The sequence below is a fragment of the Paroedura picta genome, chromosome 6 (genome assembly GCF_049243985.1).
Source record: "Paroedura picta isolate Pp20150507F chromosome 6, Ppicta_v3.0, whole genome shotgun sequence".
NCBI lineage: Eukaryota > Metazoa > Chordata > Lepidosauria > Squamata > Gekkonidae > Paroedura > Paroedura picta.
Window position 1 is genome coordinate 28105715 of NC_135374.1, and position 27976 is coordinate 28133690.

The 27976-nt window shown below is 45.3% G+C and overlaps 1 protein-coding gene across 1 annotated transcript in view; it reads left to right on the forward strand.

The window, feature by feature from the left end:
* Positions 1-14686: 14686 nt before the first annotated feature.
* Positions 14687-27976, forward strand: part of IGSF11 (immunoglobulin superfamily member 11) — a 202201-nt gene continuing 188911 nt past the window's right edge. Inside the window, exon 1 of the mRNA XM_077341927.1 lies at positions 14687-15046. Within this exon, the coding sequence (XP_077198042.1) occupies positions 14974-15046 (73 nt within the window). The 5' untranslated portion in view covers positions 14687-14973. The remainder of the gene's footprint in view (positions 15047-27976) is intronic.

A 27976-nucleotide genomic window follows, 5' to 3' on the forward strand; every position in this document is an offset into this window, starting at 1 on the left:
TTTGCTAAATATAGAATGAATGCACAATCTCACCAACGCTATTAGTCACTAAGCTTCATTATCTCACACCATTTCTCATTAAAAACATGAAAGAGAGATTTACAGCTGCTAACTCTCTGCTCTGGTTTTTATCACCTATCTCCCTTTCTTTATACGCAACTATCCTCATTAGACTTTGTGAAGAAGCTGAGCATATAGACAGAAGAAAATGCACTAGTTATTAGTTTTAGTGATTTATTGCAAATATTTCTACCCCCTTGCTTCCAACACTCTCAGGATGGCTCACCACCAAAGTTAAACTAAAGATCCCATCCATAATTACACCAATAAAACTTTAAGAATTAGCCTATCTAGTAAATATTTGTTCTCACCACAACTTTAAGGTAAGTAAGCTGAGAGTGTGTGACTGGTCGAAGATTACCCAGGGAGCTTACATGGAAAAGTGGGGATTCTGTTGGGAAAGGCAGTGTCTGATATACAAAGAAGAGAAGTAGATACTGCAGAGGGCAGCAAGAAGACTATTACATAGGACTGTGAGGTCAGCATCTTCTCTCCTCTTGAGTGTTGCTCCTTGTCTGTCTCCAGGTTGCTATCCTCAGGGCAATTTCCCCCTTCTCAGAAATGCCACACACCCTCTCTCAGCTGGAGATGTAGTTGGAAACCTATTTCTCTCTGCTCCTTCCTTTCAAGTATATTAATTCCTAAATAAACATCTATCTACTCTTTAATCAGGTCATGCACCATTGCTGTGCTAATTATTCTGCCAACAAGGGTTATGGTGGCCCAGATTAAGCACATCTCTGATTAGCAGTAGAAAGATCACCAGAGGTGCAAGCAGCCGAGAAAAAGGGAACAAAGATGGCAACCTCCTCTGAAGCACAGCTAGGTCACCTGCTAGGTAGGCTCCTGGAGAACAATGATGTAACTTGGAGAGAACAGATGAAGAAAAAAACAGGACTATGGGACATTATCCAGGAGATGATGAACCAGCAAAGCAGAGAACCTGGAACTCAAATAGAGGTGTGCAAAACAACAACAACAATGGTATTGGGGGGGGGGGGTGTTATGTGGGCTGTCACCCCTCCATCAAAGGCTGGCACAAACGGGTCAACCCTTCCTGACACTCCTGAGCAGACCCTGGCACCAGAGAGAGAAAAGCCAGGTCAAGCCTTGCAAAGCATAATGGGAAAGCAACTAAAACCCACTTCTGGCTCAGAAGCAGGACTTGGAGTTAGGCTTCCCCCAACCTACTTGCTTGCAAACAAAAGAGGAGTTTGTCAGCACACCTGGCAAGTACAGAGAGACAAAGGCACCCCACCCAAGACTCCCCTCCAGCCAGCCAGGCACATTGTCTTGTAAGGGGAACTGGCCACTCTCTTTCAAAACCAAATCTAATCCAAGATTTGGTCTTTGTCTTTTCCCTTACCACTATCCCCAGGCACAAGCAATCATCCAGGATTTGCCAGAAATGGGCCATCAGCCCTTCTAGACAGGAAATATTTCTTCATATTCCCAGCAGCTAGTTTCTTTGTCTCAGCAACCCGTTTCTTTGTTGGGACCCTGCCCCAGCCATCAAACTCTTTGTCCAAGCCCTGGACAAGGTAGGATCAGCCCCCTGTAACCTAAGGCCACAGATTTCCTTTAAATATTGGGCTCCCACAGCCACAAAGTGCAGTCAGTTTCCAGGCTACAGAAACTCTGTCCGACGCTCGTCTTGGTCCCTCGTCCGTCGCCCCAAATTGCTTCCCTGGACCTCCGGAACTCTGCTCCACCCAGAAGACAGGTAGATATCACTTCCTATCAACCCTTAGTATAGGTTCCTCCCCTATAAGCCTTGTGTGCTAGTGGCTAGGAATGTACATTTCTATGCTAGAGTGTGCATGTGTTGTCTTTTGTCTAATTAGTGTGTGTTAATAAAATCCTCTCATGTTTAGATCATTGTCTGCCTTGGTTCTATCTCAGTGACATAATTACCCAGTAAACTGTGCAATACAAGGTCCCACGTTACGCCACACTGCCTCTTGCTGGCTCTACTAGCTGATTCCCCACAACTAAATTCAGACACGTGTCCTTACAGACACGCATTTGGCGTAACAGGGGGGGGAGTTGGGTTTATTGAACATGAAAAATATTTGTATCCCCCAATATTCTGAAATCCAAATACTGGTATGGAATTGGATTTGGTAAATATTTGGGAAAGTTGCATTTCTTTGTCTCTCTTCTAGCTTATGGCAGCCTTTCCCAACTTTTTTTTAACCATTGATAAACCTTTGAAACATTCTTCAGGCCCCAGATGTTTTGTGATCATGCAGAATGTGATTGGGAAGCATAGCAGTGTACACACCCACCCAGGGTCCCTTCTCTTCCCACCCTCTCCAGGCCCATCATTGACCATTAGAGGGGGCACAGGTCGACATGGCCATATATGGTCATTTCACCGGATAAAGGTTTAATATTTTTTAAAAAATAAAGCATTAATTAACTCCCGCCCATTTGGGAAATCCTTCCAGGGCTTTTCAAGAAACCCCAGATTTTCCCATAACCATGGTTGAGAAAGCTTGGCCTATGGGGGGCCATTATAGTAAATGGTCCCCATAGGCTATAATGGAGATTTGATCCATGGGTATATGGGGCTCTTTGGGGGTAATTTTTAGCAGGGGAGCAATCCGCTGTATATAATAGAGAGCCCTAGGAAATTCAAGTCTGCAGCTTTTCTTTCAGTTTTGTAAGCATGAACTTATCCTTAACACTATTTTGTTCCCTTATATTTGGGAAACAGCCTCCTGGGAGGCGACTGTCCGGGGCCCTGTCCATCCAGGTCCACCCTGATTGGCCCTCCAGCTCCCAACCTCCCTCCTTGCCTGCTAGAAGCCTTGTGGCTGCGGCCTCCATTGTCGCCCACGAGGAGAGAGGCAGCGACAGGGCTTTATGATCCGCAGGTACACTCCTGCTGGGGAGGGAGCTGGGGGGGGGGAGTTTGCAGCCTCCCTGTGGGCCGCAAAGCCCTGTTGCTGCTGGGAGGGGGGCTTTCCACTCCCTTTAACCCAGGAAGTGCTCTCGCTGTGGCGATAGCGCTTGCCGGGCCAAAGGAAGCCTCTCACGGCAGCGCTGCCAGCAGTAGGGGGGCTTTTCCACTCCCTTTAGCCAAAGGGAACCTCAGCCACCTTCTCATGCCCTCAGACCTAGCTGACTCATGGTGGTTTATATAGCATTTAAAAAACCACACATAAAAACAATACCCATAACCCAAATCCAGATGGCGATAAAATCACTATCTGCAGGATATACCCACTCTGTTCCCACTGCCCCAACCTCCACATGCAACAGTCATCAACCCTCCAGGAGGCAGCTTCAGAGAGTATCTGGCCCAGCAGATTTCCCTAGGAAATGCTAGGAGGGAGCCACCCTTCCTGGCCCAGCCACCACGAAACACCTGGTGGAAGTGCTCCTTTTTTCAGGCCCTGTGGAATGCTGACAGTTCCATCAGGGCCCTTAGCTCTTCTGGGAGATCATTCCAGCAGGTTGGGGGGGAGGGGGATTATAGTGTCTTATAGGTTCATGTGCACAAGTATTAGGCTCTTGAAAATGTATCACATTTCCAAGAGCAAAAGGGATGTGTGAGAGACCTGTAATACTATATTTCTTTAATCCACTTTTGATATTCATGCTAAAATAATAGAAAATAAAAAGAAGCCATATTTCTTGTCCAGAGTGGCAGCAGGAGAAGGTTCAGTTTAGATTACCAAGCAAAAATGCTGCCCTTACATTAAGTCCCACTTCAGTGATTATCACCGTAATGTATGGGACATGATTAAACCATAGGAATTGGTCGGGGCCAGGAAAGGAAATTGCTAATTGATTAATTTCATTTTAGCGGTTGGCAGGTAGATAAGATGTTATTCAATAACCCACAGCAAATTCAGACAACGTGAATTAAGTGCAGTGGAAAAATTATTTATCAAGCATTTCATTCCTCAAAATGGACAAGATAGCTTCTGGGGCTCCGCAGATAAGAACAGCCTTTCAGCAAAATGCAGCCTCATTGGGCATCTATCTGCAGCCTTCTTGCTCAGCTCTTGATCTGCTGGCGAAAGCACTCACCCTCAGCTACTCAGATGTCAGAGACAAAGCCTGCCCCTTGCCAGTAATTTGATCAGCTTTCCCTGACTAAGGTTGTTTCAGGTGAAAGGGATAATCTCGGGGGGGGGGGGCATTCCTTTCTTTAGCCATTTTGATTGCTGGGCAATATCTTGTGGACTACTACTTTGCAAGCCAAACCTGCACATGTTTCCTTGGGAATAACCCTCACTGGGAATAACCCTTATTGTGGAAAGTGGAGCTTATTTCCACCTAAGTTTGCCAAATGCAGCCTCAGAACAGAGAACCGTGCTTTGCTGGAGGGGCACCGAATGGAGGAAGAATCCACATGGAACTACATGTACCCCCTGTACCTGGGAGGCAGGATATCCATCTCTGTAAATAAATAAATACTTTTGTACTGATGTGTTCATGCATGTGCTCTTTGAAAAACATAGGGCATTTCCGCATCTGTTAAATGTAGTGCAATGCTTACCTTATGTAGTCATTGTATTTTAGCCCCTCCATATGACATCACCAACATCCAGCGTCTGGCCAATAACCCGCTGGCTACATCCTCCATTTTAAAGCATGAGTTGGAGAATCGCATAAAGTGGATTCCCCAACCTATTTAGTGCAAGCTCAGGAAAAGATGGGACTATACGTAAATATCAAAAAGACCAAGATCATGACAAATAATGGCAGTAGTGCCAAAGTCGCGATTGACAATGAGAACATTGAATGTATTGATGATTGCATCTTTCTTGGCTCTATGATCACTCGAGGTGGATGCAGCCTTGAAATCAGATGGCAAATAACACTGGGCTGGAACAGAATGTTAAGCATGAACCAAATATGGAAGAGTAAGGATATCAGCCTTAATACAAAGTGCTGGCTAGTCAACGCTGCTGTCTTCCCTGTAACAACCTATGGATGCGAAAGCTGGACCCTGAAGAAGGAAGACAGAATAGATGCTTTCGAATTATCATGTTGGAGATGAATGCTGGGAATACCATGGATAGCCAAAGTTACCAACAAGATAGTTTTAGAGAGGAGCAAACCAATTATGTCATTCGAAGGCAAGATATTATGGCTAAAGCTCACTTACTTTGGATACCTCATGCGATGAGACTCATTAGAAAAATAATTAACGCTCGGCATGGTCAGCAGCAAGAGAAAATGTGGTCACCAAAGGATCCGCTGGCTTGACATGATCAAAGCAGATAGAGGGATGACCATGAACCAAGTGAAAGAAGTGGTCATTGACCAAGACAAATGGAGAAAACATTCCTATAGAATCACTGAGGGTCAGACACAACTGAACAGATGACATCATCAACAGGAGAGCAACCCGCAGAGGGAAGTAATGGAGGCTGAAACGTGCTAAACGTCCCACCGTCACACCCACCTCCCTCTCCCTTGGTCCTGGGGATGTTTAAAAAGGTCTAGCTTCCTGGAGCTATGAATACGTGGACAAGCATGCAGGCAATGCAAAAAAAAAAATCCCCCTCCCCTAAAGTTGCAACACAAAGCATGCCTCTCTAGTTTCCCCCTCCCAAATCAGGAATGAGATTAATTTTTTTAAGTATCATGACTCGTGATTCCATAAGGGGTGGTGCTTAAAAAGCACTATGCATCCATGATTAGATGCATGAAAAGGTATTTAAATAGAGAACTGTGACTTTTAAAATGATTAGCAGACATCGTGGGACCTTTAAAACATGGAGAACGGGGATTGGCTAACTCGCTTGATTGACAGGTGAGAGTCACATATAAAGTACATTGCTCTCTTCTGCCATTTCCAGCAGCAGTTGTAGAGGGTGAGACACACAAAAAGTCGGCAGACTAGAGTGTGACAGCAAAAAGGAAAGGAGGGGCCGGGAGGTGCAATAGTGTTTAACGCTACGCCATTCGGCTGAGGTAAAGCTATTTTTTTTATGTGAAGAAATGCCCATAGAGTTTATTGTGTATATGGAAAGTTTCAGTTTCTGCTTGCTCTTTTAAAATAGCAACACTGAATATTAATTCATCAGGGTGGCCATGCTGGTCTGCACTAGAATCTACCGGTTTTACTGCATATGAAGAAGCTCTCCTTGTAAATGACAGAGAGTGAGCAGTAAGTAGTATGTGTGAGAAGGGGGGAGGGGGCAGATGGCCTCCCAGAAAATGACCTTTCTTCATGTTACCTTACTATGGTTGAAGATTATAGCAAAAGTGCTGTTGCTAACCAGGTTGATTGTCTCAGTTGCCAGTTTGAGCTCTCATGATGGATATCAGGATCATGTATCAAGGGGTTGATCTTTTAACCCCGTTTTAGCCAGCTCTTTGCAAACCTCTTGACAGTGTAACAAAGACTGAATCCAATGCACATTTAAGACCAACAAAATGTAATTCTGGGTATAAGCACTTGGGTGCATGTACACTTCATTGGATCTGTATGTGATGAAGCAGGCATACACACGAAAACTTATGCCCAGAATTAAATTTTGTTGGTAAACATAGCAGCACAGACCACAGTCCTGGATCATTTATCCAAGCAAATTATGCTCATCAATGGCATCTTGCTTGTGAGGAGTCTCCTCATACTGAATGTGCTTATAAGATTTCTTTCATATGGACTGATAACAAGTTACACTGCATGATCCGCTTTGAGTCTCAGTGAGAGAAGCGGACTATAAATATAGTAAATAATTAAGAACACAGGAGAAAAGGATGTGATCCTCAATGAAAACAGATTTCTCTACCCTTTCGGTGTATATCTATTTAATTAAGGAAGGGGTCTCCAACCTTTAACCTGTTGGCACCTTTGGAATTTTGTGAGGGTGTCGTGAGCAGCACCCTAAAACCAAAACATGGCCCTGACTCAGTCCTTACATGGGTATTCTCACCAGTCACCCAGAAGGGTCCCACCTCTTGTTTATTATATTTCTTATTTAGAACAGTAGATTGTAATTTAACGTAATGAATAGTAGACTGCAATGCAATTTGGAATGGCAGACTGGAATGTATTTATCTGGTCAGCCACCACACTTCAAAGAAGATGATGATAAAGATTATCATTTAATGTATAGCCCACTGCATAGGCTAGCTGGCTCGTGGTGGGTTACATAATAAATTACCCCACAGTAAAATCCCCTGTAAAACAGTATAAACATTATCCCTTCCTGGCAGTGAAAAAGTAACCTCCCCCTCCCTACTAAATGGACTTCCAACATCTTGTGCTGGGGGGTGGTGGTGAATTATAACAGAGTGGCCTGCTGTCCCAGCTGTCCCAGGGAGAGGCCTTCAATCTCAACTACCCTGGCCTCAACCAAAGACCTGGTGGAAGAGCTCCATCTTACAGTCCCTGTGGAACTGAGGAAGTTCCAACAGGGTCCTCAGCTCTCCTGGGAGCTCATTCCAACAGGTTAGGGCCAGGACTGAAAAGGCCGTGGCCCTGGTTGAGGCCAGCTGTACCTCCTGTGGGCCAGGGATCACCAACATGTTTACTGCAAGGCCACCTCTATGCTCGAAATTACTCTCAGAACTCTGCAATTAAGGATGCATCTGCCCGTCCATCTCCAATTTTGACATTTATTTCCTTCACTGTGTATTCCCCTGGAATGAAACCCATTCATATAAATTTGTTGTCCCTGCCTGGTACTGGAATCTGGTGTCTGTATTATGGTATATGCTAATTTACTGCTTACTCTCTACTTATACATACAGACTGGTAATTCCCGTTTCATTGCATCTGAAGAACTGTGCACGCTCACAAAAGCTTATTCCTTGAATAAAACTTTGTTAGTCTTAAAGATGCCACTGGACTTATACTTTGTTCTGTGCTTCAGATCAAGACAGCTATCCACCTAATCCATAGCCTTCTTAATCATCAAAATGCAAAGGCCTTTTCTAAATAACTCTGTCTTCCAGTGTTGCTGGAATATCTGCAACACTGAGGCCTTCCTCACACATTTGCCTCCTCCTGTCAGATTTAACCTCTGTCTGCTTTTTCCTCTTCAAAATATACTGGATTTTCTAGCACTAGTTTACGTATAAGAACTTTCAGGGCACATTTAGAACTCTCCCATAACATGGACATATTCTGACCCGTATAGCAGTACTAAAAACAGGGAAGATGCTTCGTGCAAATAAATGCGCAATATTTCATTCAGGAGGCCCATCAAACGGCTAATATCCTGCCTCTCAGAGCAGTTAATTGAGTAAAAGGTTTTAATATCAACATGCCCAGGTAATAATTCAACGTCTTACTGTTCATTATCATTTTCCAGCTACCTCAGAGTGTTTTGGATTGCAAGCAGGGATTCTTGAACACCCGTCAATTCAGCTCAAGTAGGGGGCTGATTTTCTTCTTCTTCTTCTTTTTTTGCTAAGCAGTTCAGCTTTTTGTCAGCAGGTTATTCCCCCCATATTTTAACAGTTGAGTACAGTATGATTTCACACATGTAGATTCTCACACAACCTGATGGCAGTCCCAATTTCCCCCTCCCTCACATACTCGTTGTTGCTGCTCACTGCTCAGAAGCCAGCTATATAAATAAACAGCAAATTAATCATTCAGCCTGTTATCAATATACCTAATTCTTGGTGTGGCTTTTTAGCTTTAAGGAATAAATACCTCTCTCTGGCCATTGCTAGGCAACCACAGTAGTGAAGGCCTTCAAGCTCTGGTAAAAGATGGGGAAACTGCGCCCTTTCCAGGGCCTGTTTTGGCCTCTGAGGGGGGATTTCTCTTAGGTTGGTCCAGCAACTACTACCAGGTGACTTGCTACCACCTGAATTACATAACTCACCCAAATTTATCTACTTGGTACTGTTCAATGGAAGCCATGCAATGAAAGTTAGTGTGATGTTATTGGTAAGAATTTCAGACAAGGTTTTAGGAGACCCCAGTTTATAGCCCTTCTCTGCTGTGGATGTTCACTGGGTAACCTTTAGCCAGTCATATATTTTCAGCCTAACCTGTCTCCTAAAGTTGTTGGTGGGATAAAATGGAAAAGAAGAGAATGATGAATGGCAGTGTGAAGAAAGGTGAGATATAGGTGAAGTAAATAAATAATTAAAGCGCCTCTTGTGACGCAGAGTGGTAAGGCAGCCGTTTGAAAGCTTTGCCCATGAGGCTAGGAGTTCAATCCCAGCAGCCGGCTCAAGGTTGACTCAGCCTTCCATCCTTCCGAGGTCGGTAAAATGAGTACCCAGCTTGCTGGGGGGTAAAGGGTAATGACTGGGGAAGCCACTGGCAAACCACCCCATATTGAGTCTGCCATGAAAACGCTAGAGGGCGTCACCCCAAGGGTCAGACATGACTCAGTGCTTGCACAGGGGATACCTTTAAATAAATAATAAATATAGCTAAAAATGGGAGGCATGTAAAAGATAGATTGGCTTTGAGGGTGGAAAAAAAGAGCATAGAAAGCTGAGGATATGGGTGCTGCCAGGGGGAAGAAAAGAAGAAACAGTGCAAGGAAATATATGAAGGGGAATGTGAGATGCTCCCCACAATTCTACTACACAACTGATCTCCTGCCTGACTTTTCCCCAGGGAGAGGCTGCCAGGGGTAGAGAAGTAGGCAAAATTGAAGATGGGATGGACATAAAGGTAGTTTGGCTGATAGGTGGTAAGGAGGCTGCGAGGGCTTTCAGGGAAGGTAAAGGGAAGATGCTGTGGGGGCTCTCAGGGAAGGAAAAGTGGGAGAAAGGAAAATGAGATACCTCAAGAAAGTCTTGTAAGTTCCCCACTTGTACTAAACTGACCTTTCAGTTAGATTATTGCATTCTATATAGGGCTCTACATGGATATCTCAGACACTTCAGGAGGTGCAGAACATGGAAGCCCAGCTCTTAATAGGTGTATCATGCTATTAACACATTTATCTCGTCTTAAAACAGCTTTACCAGTTGCTGGTGTTGTTCCAGGCTCAAATCAAGGTGCGATTCTCATATTTCAAGCCCTGGACCAATACCCTTTATTAAAATTGTCTTTCTATATATGTTCCTGCTCAGCAGTTTAGATCAGCAGACAAACGTACAGTCGTAATTTCACCAACAACTTTAGTTTTCTTTGGTGAGGACTTTTTATTATCAAGGTAGCCTGACATTTTGGAACAGTTACTGGAGGAAACCCAGTTTTGTCATTCTGAAGACTTTCAAAGCTGTGCTTTTTCTGAATGGCTTTTTGGGTATGTTTGGACTATAACTAATTTGTTGAATTATGGTTGTATCTGTGGGTGTTTTAGTATGGCTTATGTTTTTTATACTTATTTGGCTTACTGTATTCTATGCATATTGTTAGCCACTTTAAACAGATTTGGAAAAGTAGGATACACAATGTTAGACAAAAAAACAAAGAAAATGTAACCTACTAAAATATTCATCTAAAAAACAGAGCTGCAGGAGAAGGGCTTGAGAAGAAGAAAGCAACAATACATACTAGTCAAATTGTACTGCTCTCAAAAACCCTTCAGGAATGTTCTACAGTGCAACCCTGAGCAGGCTTACACCTTTTTAAGCCCACTGAAACCAATGGGTTTCAGAGAGGTAACTCTGTTTAGGATCGCACTGTGGTTTTCATTGCTTACTAAGTGGGCAACTGTGGCTAAATCAAGCAGATCTCCATTCTCAGGGCTTTCTACAGCTGTGGTACCCCCAACAAGATGTTTCCTCTTGAACTAATTGCCACACAGACCACACTTCAGATATTTGACCCTATCACCAAGCATACAAAGACAATGTAATGTCACTCTAATTATCAGTTTGTGGTAGGAGCTGCTTGCCTACCTTGGAACTTGTTATGAATACTGCTATCCTGTACCTATAGTTTTTTCTTTAGTTCTTTATTCAAATTGATGGAGTTGTGCCCCCTGGTTTCCTTCTGTTGGGCTGTAGAAGATTCCTTACTGAGGGGAAGGAACAGATTGAACCCAGCCACTGCAGTACAACCTGAACTGCCTAATTAGAAGTCTTCAGACGCTTAACCCTTTATTATATGTCCCCTTTCACCATGGCTTAAGGCCCTTTACAAATCACAGTTTAAAACAGGCAAGATGACAGCTCAGATAACCCCTTCCCTTAAAAGGTGCCTGCAGACTGCATAACATTAAAAAAAAACCTGGCAAATAAAGAGACCTTGCATTACCCAAATTCTCTCTTCCCTCCTAGGCTTGAATCAGGACTTTGTTCTCCTTATTTACCATTGGTGCTAATCCCAGCATGACCTACAATTTACAGCCATTAATTAATTAATTCAGCTGTACTTTTATGTTGTCTATTTACTGCCCTGTTGAATCTGCTTAACGTCTCACATTGTATTCCCCTTAATTGGATTGTACATTAATCCTACCTTACTTGTCTGTCAACAGTTTGGATTGGTTCACAAACACACCAACTCAGAATGGATTGATTACTCTGATTGGTTCCTGTTTTATAGTGGCTTCTCCCTGTAACTTCTCCCCCACCCCCACCCTTTTTCTCTTCCTTGAGTGCCTTAGTAGAAATTTAGCTATTTTGGAAGGTTACTTGATGCCTCTGATACTGAGCTCTGGCTTAGAAAACCTTCAGTTGACAGAAATGTCCATCTCTATGGTGCTAGTGGACTCTTGGTTATAATCTCCTCCCCAAATGCTGGTGCAGTTTACTGATATTTGAGAAATAAAGCTCCAAGACAGGGTCCAAGATGCTACTGATCCTCACACTCATTCCTCTGCTGGTTGACATTTGATCTCCTAAAGCTAGCCCAAACAGGCAAGTCTTACAACAGGATGGTTTGTACAGTGTGCAGAATCAATGCAACAGCCAACAGTGGCATCTGGGACTACAGGCAAGATTGCAGGGTGGCACACAGTAAAAACTGGTATCTTCTTGTGATGGGTGAGTAGTGTACCCAACATCCTCAAGTTTTCACCATCCTGAAAAGGTAGTTTCAAGCTGCATAGTTTGCAAACATTGTGGCAGCTGAGCAGATCAAAATCTGCTCAGGGTCTCTGGCCTCAAAGAGGTAAAACTGGCATCAACCAGGGCCAGGGTTTTTCTTGACCCTGGCCCCAGCTTGCTGGGACATTCTTCCTGGGGAGATCCAATTCTAGAGGGTCTACAAAATGGAGCTGTTCTCCCAGGCCTATGGTTGAGGTCAGGAAATCAGCACCAAGATGCTCCCTCCCTGAGAAACAACCATCCAAAAGAAAATCTGTTCAAACACTATGTTCCGGGAGCCGGTTCTGGGAGTGATGGGTAATAAGTCTAAATAATAACAATAATTATAAGCCCCCCAATAAGACTTTAATTATGACAAGGAGGTGTCTTTTAATATCATACAATTATAATAATTTAAACTGAATGTGATTGGTTGTTAAGGAGAAGAGTTGGTCTTTATACCCTGCTTTTCACTACCCGAAGGAGTCTCAAAGCAGCTTACAAATGCCTTTCTCTTCCTCTTCCCACAGCAGGCACCCTGTGAGGTGGATAGGGCTGAGAGAGCTCTGAGAGAAACTGCTTGGGAGAACAGAACTGTGACTGGCCCAAGGCCACCCAGCTGGTTGCATGTGGAGGAGTGGGGAATCAATCCTGGTTCTCCAGAATAGAGGCTGCTGCTCTTAATCACCACACCACAGTTTTATTATTTCCTACATTTATAATTGAATGTTTTTAAGCTCTGATTTTGCCTGTCCTGAGCCAACTAGGGAAGGGCAGGATATAAAAATAAAATGATGATGATGATGGGGCGAGCCCTTCCCCTGAAGGTATGGGTAAATATTGTTCCACAGTTGTAGCGTCTGCATCGTCTCAGCGGAGCCATGGCCCAGCACGCTTCCAGAAGCTTCCTTGTGCATCTCAGTGTTTGGCAAGACCGAATGAATCCTAAAAGGCTGCTGCAAGAGACTGCCCAGAACACAACTCTGTGTGACTTTGTATTATGAGCCTAGAGAACAGATGTTGCATGCCCGTAGCCTTCTGCATAGCTTGGGAGAGAAAACTACAGGGATGGAGTCAGCCTACAAAGGTATGCTGTGTCCAGGCCATTGATGGCTTTGCAGCACAAAATCAGCACCTTGGATAAGCCCGGAAGATACTAGGTAAGAACCACTGCAAAGCCATTGTGACTTTGCCCTTTATCCCTATTGTGTAACAGATGAAACTAGAAGAACTTTCAAGAGCTGGACAGCTCCATAAACTAGTGATGAAAAAAGGATACCAGCCAGCTCTGTATCAGCCAAAAAAAAAAGAGATCTTTTAATGGGATGGAGGACCCGTCTAGTGCTGGAGACAGATGTGATGACAAGAGAACTTTGAGTCTGTGGACCTGCCTATGATAGGAGGAGCTGAACCCCGTAAATGGAGGATATGAAGGGAATCTTTGGGCATTACCCAGAAGTGCAGGAGAGGGAGAGGAAGCACAATTGACCGGCACTTCCTTTTTTTTGGCAATGTAGTACAATATCTGGATGGGTAAATCTCTTGGAGAGACCAAGCACCTTTCAGTAGAGAAGATGTACAAGAGATCCTGATTTGTGAGTTGGCATCAGAAGTCTGTATCAACAGACTTCTGCATAACATCCATCCATCCGGGGAAGGCGGTATAGAAATGTAATAAATATCAGCTTCAGTTTAATCACAGCCTTCTTCCAGGTCTTGATTCCCCCTTCCTCCATTCTGAGAAGCCCTGCAGTGCTGTGGGATGGAAAGGGAGATTGGCCCAAGGTCACCGAGTGAACTTCATCATGGCTGAGTGGGGAGCTGTCTGTGTCTCCCAGGACTTCCTGGAATTGGGGTCTACCACTGTGTCCCCCCCCCCCCACATAGCCATAGAGATGAGCCATAGCATCTTTACAGGAGAAGTGGTATATGCTCTGCACACATCATGTTCTGCCTGACTATCTAGTGAATCAATTCTGAAAGACAATTCTGAGGCAGACCCAGGATGGAACCACTGGAGGGAACATATCGATGGGGCCTCATGTCCAAACTTTGGTGGTCCTCTTGACCCCATGGAGCTGCTTTAACCAGCTCACTGGTCTTCCCAAGGTCAGTATTGTCTAGCCAGATGGGCAGCAGCCCAGATCCCTTGCACTGGAGCTGCCACTGAAGCCAGGCTCTTCCGCAGGCCCAAGGGGTGCTCCCTTAGTGAGCTTTGACCCCACCCCACCCCACCCCCACACGCAGAGGAAAGGAAGGCCGGGGCAGAGAATTGCTCGCGTGACCCCAAGAACTTTTTCAAAAGGGTCCCATGGTGCCCTGATTGGAGAAGGCCCCTCTCCGGGCGTCCAAGGGCGGCACAGTGGAGGCGCGTCCTGGGTCCGGCCGGGCTCTCCGCCTCCCCCTGCTGTAAGCCGCCTTCTGGGCTGGGCCGGGGAGGGAAGTTGGGGTCGGGGTTGCAGGCTGCCTGCAGTCCGGGGGAAGTTGTGGCCGGAGGGGGGCCTGCCTCGCGCCGGGCCCCGCACACGCCCCCCTCTCGCCCGCCCGCCCGCTGGCTGGCTGCGTGTCTCCGGCAGGGCAGCGAGAGGCGCGGCCGGCTGGCGCCGTGGCCGAAGGCAGGCTGCTCGTCCGCTGCCGCAGCGCCGCGGGGCCGCCAGGCTGCGCTCTCGGGCCGGCTGGGAGCCCGCCTGCGTGCCCGGGCTGCCGGGGCTCCGGAGCGCCAGAGCCTCCCGGGGAGCGGGCGGTGCGAGCGGGCGGTCCCGGGACAGCGGCAGCTGCTGCAGCGGGAGGAGCCCGAGCGGCTCGCTGCTGCAGCGGGAGCCGCCCCGGCTCGGAGCGCCGCTTGGCCGGGCTGCGGAGCGCGCACCGGGCGCCCCTCGGAGGGGAGGGGGGGCGGGACGGGGCGGGGCGGGGGGCTCCGGCCGGACTCGGGCTGCCGCGGAAGCGCCGCCGGCCCAGGTGCCCGCACCGCTCCTCCCGGCGCCCGGCATGACTGGCTGCAAGGCTTCCTGGGGCTGGGCGCTTTGGGTGGCCCCTCTGGCGGCGCTGCTGTCCCTGCGAGGTAAGGCGAGCCCGGCCGGTCGGCTCCCTGGATGCCTGGCCGGTCGGCCGCGGGTGGGCGCTGGGCGGGCGGGCGAGCGGGCGCGGCGCTCTCCTCGCCGTCCTCCCCACGCGGCATTCGAACTCCCAACTTTGGCGCTGGGGTGGGGTGGGGTGGGGTGGGGCGGGCGGGGCGCGCAGGGCGGCAGGCGCAGACCCAGCCCCGGTGTCGGCCGCTGCTCGGAGGATGTGGCGCACCCGAGCAAGTTATTGCAAAGTCCCGGAGAGCGCGAGCCAGGTCGCCCCGAGCGCCCCGCTTACTTTGCGCCCGCTCGCTTCGGCGCTCTCTGCAGAGGAGGGGAATGGTGCAAGGAAGGAGGCCGATGTCGAGCGCTGCGCTGCGCTTCTGGAGGGGTGGCGGGAGTCTTGCCGGAGCCCGTGACCTTTAAGGCAGAGGAGCTCCGGAAGGGGCTGGGAATGCGCTCGCTGCTCCCCCCTGTGCTCTTTAGAAGGCCGAGGTAGGAAGGTTGGGGGGATGTTCTGTCCAGCGGGCGTGAAGAGTGTGGACTCACCTCCCCCCCCCAAAAAAACCCTGGTTTTTAGAAGTCCCGGCCGTGGATGAACTTTTCCGAACCAAATGAATTGCCTCGATGTGTGCACGTGTTTGTGTGTGTTTGAGGGCACCTGAATAGAACCTTCAAAAGAAATATTACTTCGATGGTCGTAGCTTTGGGAAACCGGATTAGCGTTTCATTTCCCCAGGTGCAGGCAGTTGTGTCCTCTGAAAAAAAAAATGAAGTGGAGTTTTCCTGAACAATTTCATTAAGATTCGTCCCAGAAGGCACCCTTCATTACTGATGTTTCCTGTTTGATGCTGCCTAGGTCACTTGGCTTGAACCAACCTCAGTTTAGTTAAGTTCCTTTCATTTCCAGGTATCGGCTTGTGCTTGGCTTCTTCCGACTGAAAAGTTGGCTGTAGAACTTCTTGCCCCCAAATAACAGCAACGCTAAAATACATATTTAGATAAGATACGTAACTTGCGGGCAGCTCTGATTTGGGGGAAAAGTTTGAGGGGTGGGCGGTGTTTAGCTTTACGATTGGTTTTCATTTTACAGATCTATTTAACCATACACACTGGGGGAAAAGAGCACAATGTAGTAACTATAACTACTTTTGCATAATCCTGTTGATCCCCAAAATAATTACTGATTCTAACATTAGCTTCCCTCTGTGACTATGGCGGCAGGCAATAATCTCTTTGCCTAAGGAGAGAGGAAAGGCCAAGCCTAGAGGCTATTTTATAACTAACTGAATCCATGGATGTTAATAATAGGCGTTAGAAATGTGCGTCTTTACTGTTACCCAGACCTGTTGTATCACGATTGCTTGTAACATACATTTGTTTGTGGCCGAAAGATAAAATCCAGTTTCCATACACTTATTGGAGTGCATCTGTCTAACTGGCAGAATGGAAGTGCAGGTTGGGCTGGAATCCATACAATTATCATCAGTTCTATTTTCCTCCCTTTTTTTAATCCTGATGGGATCAAGGCAAAAGGGATTTTTTGTTTGTGTGGGGGGAAGCTTAGCAGTTTATTGAACTGCAGGGATCAGGTTTGTTGTGGTGTAGCTTTACTTACATGGAAATATTTTAATGCTCATCTTCCTCGCCGTATGTATACAGTATCAAGACACAGAGGGGGAAAGTTTGACAACTTTATGATGCAGTCCCCAACAGAGTTAACCCTCTTGTAACTCCGGCTCAAGGTTGACTCAGCCTTCCATCCTTCCGAGGTCGGTAAAATGAGTACCCAGCTTGCTGGGGGGTAAACGGTAATGACTGGGGAAGGCACTGGCAAACCACCCCGTATTGAGTCTGCCATGAAAACGCTAGAGGGCGTCACCCCAAGGGTCAGACATGACTCGGTGCTTGCACAGGGGATACCTTTACCTTTAACTCCATTGAAGTCAGCTGATTTAGGACGTAATTCTTATTAGGACTACATTCCTAGTGAAAGAGAAAGAGCTTAAGGCTTGTTGCTGTGTTTGCCTGAAGCAGCAGAACAAAGTTTGACTCCAGCGGTGCCTTTAAGACCAACAAACTTTTATTCAAGGTGGGAGCTTTTGTGTGTGCATGCACACTTCTTCAGATACAAAACAGAGAGAGAGCTTGTGCACTTGGCAAGTCACAATAGAATTCTTAGTAACCTGAAAAGGTATGGGTATATTCTTCTACTCCGGCCTCTGCATCTTGCGATTGGTCCCCAGTGAGAAGTGTGTCGGCTGGGGGCTTTGGGATTCAACACTGTCATGCACAGAACTGCACTGGCTGAACTGCATTTTGTTTGGTACCTTTTGCTGATTTAGTTCCGCAGCACTCCTTGGTGTTAGCGCTTTTCTCATGAGGTTTTCACAGCTTTGACGTACACTGTATCCCTTGCTTGAACTTGGCCAGTTTTCCCAGGCTTAATATGAATGTGACCTGCGTGGTGCAGGCTAAGCAGATCTCAGAAGCTAAGCAGGGTTGGCTCTGGTTGGTGTTTGGATGGGAGGCCAACAGGCAAGCCCATGATTGCTATGCAGAGGCAGGCCATGGCAAACCATCTCAGAAGCTCTCTTGCCTTGAAAACCCCTTGGGGTTGCCATACGCCAACTGTGATTTGATGGCAATTTACACACAGAGTATGAATCCTTCCCTTGCACACAACTCACTACAGTTCTGTTTATTTGTAAACCATTAGGCAGTAGTTTTTAGGTCTCCCAGGGCTTATTTGGAAACAAAAACAAACAGAAGTCTGGTGACACCATAAAGAATAACAGCATTTAATCTGTCGTGGGCTTTTGTGAGAGAGCTAGCTTGAGCGCTGTCTCACTGAAATGCATCCTGCAATAAATGCCTTTGGACTTCTGTTTTGTTTTTCTGCTATAGGGGTTCACACTGCTCGATCCAATATTCTGACACAGCTTGGGATTCTGACCAAAGAGGTTCCAGGTCCTTTGAGGTTAGCCTTGGAAGCCGCAAATTCTGTGGTTTCTCTTAAGGAAAGTTTTGGATGGCTGCTAGGTATGTGTTTCTGCCTCACCTTTCCAGTCCCAGAAACGATGCTTTCAGCCTTCTCCAATAATAGATGTTCCCTTCCTCTCATGAGGAACCAGTGATGGTCTCAGATTAAAAAATATGGCTCCTGCAGTGGTGGAAAATACAATATCCCTTGAGAGAAGATTGGAGGTCTCTGTGGAATAAAAGTGCACTTATACAGTGCAATAAGGGGGGAGGGCTTTTGAGAGCAATAAGCTTATTCTCTTGAGCCCTGCTGGATGAGACCAGTGGCTCATCTAGTCCAACATCCTGTCTCACACTGTGGTCAATCAGTTCCTCTGGACGGCCAATAACAGGGCATAGAGGACAAGGCCTTCTTCTGATGTTGCTACTTGCCTTTGGGTTTCAGAGGCTTAGTGCCTTTGAATGTGGAGGTTCTCAGCCTCTACAGCTAGTAGCCAATGATAGACATCCTTCAAGAATCTGTCCCCTTTTAAAGCTGCTTATTCATGTGGCTATCACTACCTCCTCTGGCAAAAAAATTCCACATTTTATTCACTCAGTGTAAAGTAGCATTTCCTTTTGTCTGTCCTGAACCTATAGCCCATCAGTTTCATTGCGTGCTCTTAAATTCTAGTATCTTGAGAGTGGGAGGAAAAAAATCTTTTTGTAAATGCTCTCCATCCCTATATAATTTTATAAACCTCTTCCCCTTAGTAATCTCTTTTCCCACACTCTTCAGCCTTTCCTCAAAGGGGAGATGCTCCAACCCCCACAAAATCATCTTGGTAGCCCTCTTCTGTACTTTTTCCCGCTCTGCAATGTCCTTTTGGAGATACGGTAACCGGAACTGTACACAGTATTCTAAATGAGACCCCACCTCAGGAGCATTGCAATATCGGCCTTTTTACACTCAATCCCCCAAACATAGAGTTTGCCTTTTTCACTACAGTTGACACATTCATTGAGCTATCCACTATGACCTCAAGATCTTTCCCCCTCTCTGTCTCAGCACCTTCAGACACCATTAACCTATATTTAAAGTTTGGGCTTGTTTTTGTTTTTTGTCCCAGTATGCATCACTTTATACTTACCAGCATAGAATTTCATCTGTCACGTTGCTGCCCACTCGCCCAGTTTGTGCAGGAACCAGATTGGTCTAGTGGTTAGGAGCACGGACTTCTAGTCTGGTGAGCTGGATTTGATTCCCTGCTCCTCCTCCACATGCAACCAGCTGGGTGACCTTGAGCTCACCACAGCACTGGTAAAGTTGTTCTGATGGAGCAGTAATATCCGGGCACTCTCAGCCTCACCAACCTCACAGTGTGTCTGTTGTGGGGAGAGGAAGGGAAGGCGATTCCAAGCCGCTTTGAGGCTCCTTTCTGGTAGAGAACAGCGGCATATAAGAACCAACTCTTCTTCTAATCTGGTTAGCTCGGTATGATTCCCCACTCCCCCACCTGCAGCCAGCTGGGTGACCTTGGGCTCGCCACCGCACTGATAAAGCTGTTCTGACCAAGCAGTAATATCAGGGCTCTCTCAGCCTCATCCATTTCACAAGGTGTCTGTTGTTGGGAGAGGAAAGGGAAGGTGACTGTAAGCCGCTTTGAGACTCCTTCGGGTAGAGAAAAGCAGCATATAAGAACCAACTCTTCTTCTCTAGAGCTCTTCACAATCAGCCTTGTTTTTCACCATCCTGAATAATTTGTATCATCTGCAAACTTAGCCACTATTCTACTCACCCCTAATTCCTGATTACTGATTAAATAGTACAGGCCCCAATATTGAATCTACTTACTACCCTCCATTGTGAGAACTGTCCATTGTTTCCTACTCTTTGCTTCCTGTCATTTAAACATTTTTGATCCAGAAGATCAAAATAGAATTCTTATTCCATGACTGTGAAGTGTACCCAGGAGTCTTTGGTGAGCTACCTTATCCGAAGCCTTTGAAGGTCCAGGTTTATAATGTTTACCAGGTCACAGTTGTCTACACCTGGGTAGTCAGACTGCAGCCCTCCAGATGTCCATGGACTACAATTCCCATGAGCTCCTGCCAGATGCCCCATGGACATCTCGAGGGCTGCAGTTTGACCATGCCTGGTCTACACGCTTGTTCACTCTCTCAAATAACTCTAAAAAGTTGAAGAGGCAGGACTGCCCTTTGCAAAAGCTATACTGATGTTCCCTTTATGAACCTAACAAATTTATCTTTGATTACATTTTTTACTTATTTGGCTGGAATAGATGTTGGGCTGATTGACATGCAATTACTGGTTCCCCGCACGATTCCTTTTTAATAATTGGTGTAACTTTTGCTACTCTCCAGTTTTGGACTACAGTGGCTGAATTTAGCGACACGTTGCATATACGGGTTAGTAGATCAAGTAGCTCACATTTGAATTCTTTAAGGACTCTTGTGTTTGTGCCATCAGGACCTGAAGATTTATCAGTTTTTAATTTGCCCAGTAGGTCTAGAACTTCATCTGTGGTCACCTCAGTTAGGCCCAGTTCTTCAGACTCCCTTCCTGAAAATACTTGCTGTTGCATGGGTACATGCTCTACGCATTACGCTTCTCTGCCATCTCCCCATCTTCCTTTGGCAATCCCTTTACTTATAGTCATCAACAGTATCCATACCTTCTTTGGATGGTTTCCTGTTCCAAATAAAACAATGTTTATTGTATATCTTTTTTAAAGTTTAATGGTTTGTCTGATACTTTAGAGCAGAGCCTTCTTGCTGATTCCAGGGGCAGTAGCCATGTCATTTATGAACTAGAAGGCAGAAAGGTTGTGAGAATAAAAACCATTTTTTGTCTTGAATTGAGAAGGCTGACTCAGTGGAACAGAATTAATAAGTAGTTTAGGCTGTACTCAGATGAGATGCACAAACATATGAAGCTGCTTTCTACTGAGTCAGACAGTCTGTCAAGGACAATAATGTCTACCTTGACTGGCAGTCGTTCGCCAGGATCCCAGGTGGAGAAGTCTTTCACATCACCTACTACCAAATCCTTTTAATTGTCCATGCCAGGGATTCAGCCCAGCGGCATGCAAAGCCTCTGAGCCATGGCCCCTCCCCAAACCGACACTGCCAATGATTGGGGGGATTGTGTTTCCCAATGGGGCCTATTTGTGCCACCTATTTTTAACAGGAAGCAACATTTTCTCTTCATTTGTATCAAAGACTTCTCAACAGTTATTCATCACAGTGCAGCAAAACAGATTTATGCTTCCTTTTGTCTGTGTAAGCCACTCTCTCAATGCCTATATCAGTAGCAAAAATAATTACATGTTCTCAGTGGGTTTTTTTGTCCAAGATTTTCTAATTATAAACCACTGCATTCAGAATGACAGCGGGATCTGTATGCCAGATCTAGGCTTCTGATGCATCTGTAGTGTCTACGTTTGCTCTCCATTTATGCAAGGACAATTTGGACGAATGGACCTGGTTGCTATCAGGACAGGGCATGATCTTTTAATAGATGTTCATGCTGACCTAGTGTATGGGGATATTTCCTGTTCTCCAGCTTCCCAATGGGAAAGGGGAACATCCATACGCAAGCAAACTGCCACTCAAGTGCAGTCTCAACATGATCTCCTTTTCAGAGCGAAATGAAGACAAGTGAAATGCTCAAGGAGTGGTAGCACTGATCAGTAGCTCAGGATGACGATGTTCACACCTGGTCACATCTCATGTCTCATCCCACATAGGGTCCACATTATACTACTGAGCATTTTCTGGCACCAACTTTACATGAACAGTTATCAGAGGTCTTGTCTACATGGAATTTGACATTGAGTTGAAATAGACCCGACTCTCATCTGAACTTCAACAAGAGTCAGTATTATTGGTTGGCTAGATTTGGGCAACCCGTGTTTCATCATTTGAGGAAGTGGTGGGACCAATATTTTCCACCTTTAATGAAAAATGTGAGGCAGAAATGGAGGCCTTAGTTAACTTCTCTGGTTGACCTTCTGAGTGGCAGGGTGTTGACTGAGTGGTTCTGTTGTGCCCCCGTTCCCTGGCAACCAAGTTGATTTGTCTTGTGCTCAAAACCCTTCAATGTCTTTGGAGTTCAGATAGTCAAAGTGCTGCGATTTGGAATGCTGCTCACAAGGTCTCTTGGAGGAGAGCTAAAATAGTTTGCCTCCATATTACACAACAGGAAGTCAAGGAACTCAGCAATTCAGGTCTGCATTGGAACAAATAGATGGCATATTCTTGGCTTCTTGGGCCAAGCCTTAAACCACTAGAGAACATTTTACATCTGATGGCAAAATAAGCAGTATTCCCCATGGTAGCCCTTAGGGGATATTTAGCTACTTGTTTCTGGTGACTCATCAATTTGGCAGGATGCTACTATTATACTTTTAAAAATATAGTATGCAATAGTGCTTGTGAACAGTTTCTTTCAAGGAGAATTGCACACACAACATATTTGGTGTTCTTGAGAGCAATAAGCTAGCTTTCCTTTTTTTTAACAGCCTGCTCATGCTTTCGAATATCAGTGAAGTTTTTATGTTGGCATTGTTCCATTGGCATGATTTTTATAAAGTGTGAAGGACTTAAAGTGTTTGTTTGGGAGTAACTCAAAAGTTGCTAATTGGGGTGCTGTCAATTTCTTGGCAAACTTGTTCCGCATTCGAATTTATTTCACAATCAGACACTGAGTCAATCAGAACTAGTGCTCAGATTATATCAAGCAGTTTGCAGTTGCCTATTGGTGAGAAATGGACTCACAGCTGATCAGGGGATCAGCTGAGGGCTGATCAGGGGATCAGCTGAGAGCTGTTGTCTTAACCATCCCCTTCAGCAAAAACAGCCACACTGCGAAAATGCAAAAGGGAAAGGGGAAAGAGCTTGCTTCTCTTCCTTGCCCTTCAGGCTGGTCAAGAACTGAAGCAATTTTATAAAATGTCTGCATTGCCATCGTCATCTGGTTTATATTGTGTGTCTACTTCAGCTGAGTCTCTCTGGTTGTTTTGCATTGCAAAAGGAACAGGTGACAGAGCTTGTTTATCTCTTTTTCTCAGCAGCCCAAGCTAACAGCTTGTGGGGGAGGGGGAGGAGAGAAATGAAATCACCTGGGCTTTTGACACCTTCAGCTAAGTTTACTGCATCTCAACAAATCTGGGAGGCAACAATTTTGTCAGGATTGGAGATCAGGACAATCTGATACCCAGATAATCAGCTGGGAGTCACTTCCTGATTTTCCCTCCTGAAATCTTTGCTGGATACAGAGGAAAATTTCCCCAGCAAGAAATTAGAAACTAGTTGCCAACCTGTTCCTGCACATACACAGGAACATGCACCAGACAATCCATCAATTAATTTCCTTCTGTATCACAACTGGTGAATGGAAAATAAGTAGAATTGACTGCTGTTGGAACATTCCTATGGTGTACCTGTTTTATAGGTATCTTGACACTGTTTCTCTGGAAGTGAGTTCAGGCTGATAAGGGGCAGAGGAGGCATCAACATTTAAAACATCTTCCGACTGTTCACAACCAAGAATTCTCATATACTTTCTCCATATGGAAAGCTTAGTTGTCCAGTTCTGTGCTAAAGCTAAAGATGTTTTCATGTTCTGCTGTCAAACATAACAAAGTTTTTCAGCTGTGGCCAAGACTTCCTTTTACTGTCTTTGACTGGTTAGTCAGCTGTGGCCTTTCATGGGCAGAAAAGATCTGGCCACTGTGGTTACACCGAGATGAGTTTACTGCAGTGTTCTCTCCAAAGGTTTTAAAGATGTGTTTTTTTATTATGTGTGTTTTAAATCTGTTAGCTGCCTTAGTGACCCTGAGAAGAGCAGTCAGGAAGGGTATAAATTTTGTAAATAGAGGAAATAAATGATACAGTCCGCTATGACATACCTTTCAATTTGGTTTTCATGGTGATTTATGGCAATTTTGAGTTTCAAACAAATTTTTAAACACTTTTGAATTCTTGAAAATACAAGCAAATTCTATTACTATATTAAATACTCATTTCTGCCTTTTTAATTGGTCCTAATTTCCAATCTCCTCATTTTTCATTCATACACATAAATGTAGTCTCTCACACTATATTCCTCCTTTGAAGGTTGTGACCCTGAGCGTGAAGACATTTGTGTAGTACCTAGCTCCTTGGACCTAACTACCTTTTCTTGGCAATGCGGTAAAACAGGAGTAAAGTGGCATCTGGGAGACTAAAAAAATATATCTTCACATAAGATTTCATGAGGCAGAGCTTACTTCATCAGGTGCATTTTGTTGTAGATGGGTTATAGGACATCTCCACATAAGGTAATAGGGGTCCCATGCATCTGTATAAATGTGCTTTTGAGCACTCATAGTCAGACTTTGAGTTAGAAGTTTAAAAATTGTATGTACCTTTGGGTGTGATGTCCATACATGATGTGTTTGCTGTGGGAAGCACTTATGCAACACTGGCATTATAAATATGAGGAGATGTCACAGTTATCACCCTGAACTAAATAGCCCAGGCTAGTTCACTCTCATCAGATCAGGATCAGCCCTGGCTTGGACTTTGAGGGCAATGGCAAACTACTGCTGAACATCTCTTGCCTTGAAAGCCCTATGGCAGGGGTAGTCAAACTGCGGCCCTCCAGATGTCCATGGACTACAATTCCTAGGAGCCCCTGCCAGCATTCGCTGGCAGGGGCTCCTGGGAATTGTAGTCCATGGACATCTGGAGGGCCGCAGTTTGACTACCCCTGCCCTATGGGGTAAGCTGCATTGTGATGCAAAAAAAAAAAAAAAGTTGTAGAAGGTTTGAACTTTCTTGAGCCTACAAACACATTTTTGGAATTTTGAGAAGGACTGAAGAGCTGCAGGCCCTGACAGAACTATCTAGGTTCCGGAGGGACTGTAAGACGGAGCTATGCTAAGTGCCTTACGCCAAGCACCCTCTGCTGAGTGTTATGATCAGAGCCCTCGAATTATACCATCAGGCTGGAAAAGCTGAGTTAAGTTAGGGGTACTAGAGAAGTTTATACTGTTTGATATTGTTTGATACTGTTAATGTTTTAATTGGGGTTTTATAGGTTATATTGTGTATTCTTATTTTAGATTGTAAGTTGCCATGAGACGACATTGTCGAGAATGGCAGGGTAAAAATCAAAGGATGGATGGATGGATGTATAAATTTTAGTAAAGCTTTTGATAAGGTTCCCCATGATGTTCTGATGGATAAATTGAAGGACTGCAAGCTGGATTTTCAGATAGTTAGGTGGATAGGGAACTGGTTAGAGAACCGCACTCAAAGAGTTGTTATCAATAGTGTTTCATCAGACTGGAGGGAGGTGAGTAGCGGGGTACCTCGGGGCTTGGTGCTCGGCCCGGTACTTTTTAACATATTTATTAATGATCTAGATGAAGGGGTGGAGGGACTACTCATCAAGTTTGCAGATGACACCAAATTGAGAGGACTGGCAAATACTCCAGAAGATAGAGATCTGAACACAATGGAAAAATGGGCAAATGAGAACAAGATGCAATTTAATAAAGATAAGTGTAAAGATCTGCATCTGGGTCAGAAAAATGAAAAGCATGCCTATTGGATGGGGGATATGCTTCTAGGTAATACTGTGTGTGAACAAGACCTTGGGGTACTTGCGGATTGTAAGCTAAACATGAGCAGGCAGCGCGATGCAGCGGTAAAAAAGGCAAATGCCATTTTGGGCTGTATCAACAGGGGCATCACATCAAAATCACAAGATGTCATAGTCCCATTGTATACGGTACTGGTCAGACCACACCTGGAGTACTGTGTGCGGTTCTGGAGGCCTCACTTCAAGAAGGATGTAGATAAAATTGAAAGGGTACAGAGGAGAGTGACAAAGATGATCTGGGGCCAAGGGACCAAGCCCTATGAAGATAGGTTGAGGGACTTGGGAATGTTCAGCCTGGAGAAAATGAGGTTGAGAGGGGACATGATAGCCCTCTTTAAGTATTTGAAAGGTTGTCACTTGGAGGAGGGCAGGATGCTGTTTCCGTTGGCTGCAGAGGAAAGGACGTGCAGTAATGGGTTTAAACTACAAGTGCGATATAGGCTAGATATCAGAAAATAATTTTCACAGTCAGAGTAGTTCAGCAGTGGAATAGGCTGCCTAAGGAGGTGGTGAGCTCCCCCTCACTGGCAGTCTTCAAGCAAAGGTTGGATACACATTTTTCTTGGATTCTTTAGGATGCTTTGGGCTGATCTTGCGTTGAGCAGGGGTTGGACTAGATGGCCTGTATGGCCCCTTCCAACTCTATGATTCTATAAATAATAAATAAACAAACATTTGTTTGACATTCCAACCTGATATGCATGGTTGAGCTTTGATATACTTTAAAATGTTTCTATGAGATATGTTCATAAGAAATCGAAAGCCGTTCTGATAGAACATTAATACAAGAAATACTATGCTAGAGGTCTAATCTCATTCAGTTATTTGTGTTGAGGATGATAAGACTTCTTTGGGATGTTTTCCCTTATTTTGTACCTGTTTCCCATTTCCTACTGCTGTACCAGCAGGATAAATACATTGCCAAAGGTACAGTAGTGTTATTTCAATTCCAGGTTTTCTCTGGAAGTGATATAGTGCAGCTGTGCCATATGGCACTCCCCATTCCTGCTCCCAGGTCCCTCTGATTGCCAGTTAATGACCGGAAACCTTATATGTTATTAATATATAAACTGATAAGGCCTGCAGTTGGTAATATTTTAGGAACTTGTGCATTTGTGCAATGGTTAAGAGCACCAGAATGTGTTGGTATTATGATGGGTTCTGGACTAAATGATCTAAATTAGCGATCCCCAACCTGTGGGCTGCGGACCACATGTGGTCCTTTGACTAATTGGTGGTGGGCCCCGAAGGACGCCTTCTCCCCCCCCGGCCCTTTACTTCACCCCCCCCCCCAGCCCTTTACAACACACTTCGGGTGTCATTGTCTCCCATCACTCCCATATGGGACTATCTCGTTGCAGAGAAACAAGCTCAGGGTTCCCATTGATTTGTCATTGTCATGAGTTAAAATTTCCATGAAAATAAAATGCTCCTTATGTTCATTGTTGTGGCGTGTCTGTATCTTATTTTGAAGGGATGTTTAAACATTACCATAGCGATCAGAGAGCGTTAGGGCAGTGGTTGAGAGTAGAGGAGTAAACTATCCCCCCCACCGGGCCTCAGTAAAAGGTGTTGAGTGGTCCCCGGTGATAAAAAGGTTGGGGACCACTGATCTAAATGATAAATGGAAACTGAAAATTATCTACATTGGGTTTGGTTACTTCTACAGTATTTAAAGTATTAATTTCATTTCATTATTTGCCTTAAAAAGTTGCTAGTTTTTTCAGCATCACCCCCTGGAACCATCTGTGTGCTTGTCCAATGACTGACCAAATGGAAATATTGTGGCATTCCTGCTAACAGAAGCAGAGAATTACAGAATCATATTGCTGGAAGGGGCCATACAGGCCATATAGTCCACCCCCTGTTCAAGGCTGGATCAGAAGCATCTTCCCTGAAGTAGGTTCTGTTTAGTTTTCTATTCAGTCTTGATCTCTGTTAGGAATTTTTTTGGGGTGGGATATGATTAAAAACTGCATTCTATAAATTGTTGTGAGGCATTAGTGAGCTTTTTTGCAGACAAAGTCCTGCCATTCCTCCATGACCTCCCCACTACAATTGATACAGATAGGGAATGAGAGGCCGTTGATGGCTTCAGGCAGCTCTTGGAATCCAAAGTGGGCAAGTTGCTAGCGTCGGTGCGGGTGACCACTTGCCCCCTTGATCCCTGTCCATTGTGGGTACTCAAAACCAGTGGCTGGAGGATAGGATGCCCTCTGAGGGACATTGTCAGCCTCTCCCTGTCTACTGGGGAGTTCCCTGAGTTGCTGAAGGGGACGGTGGTTCACCCTTTTCT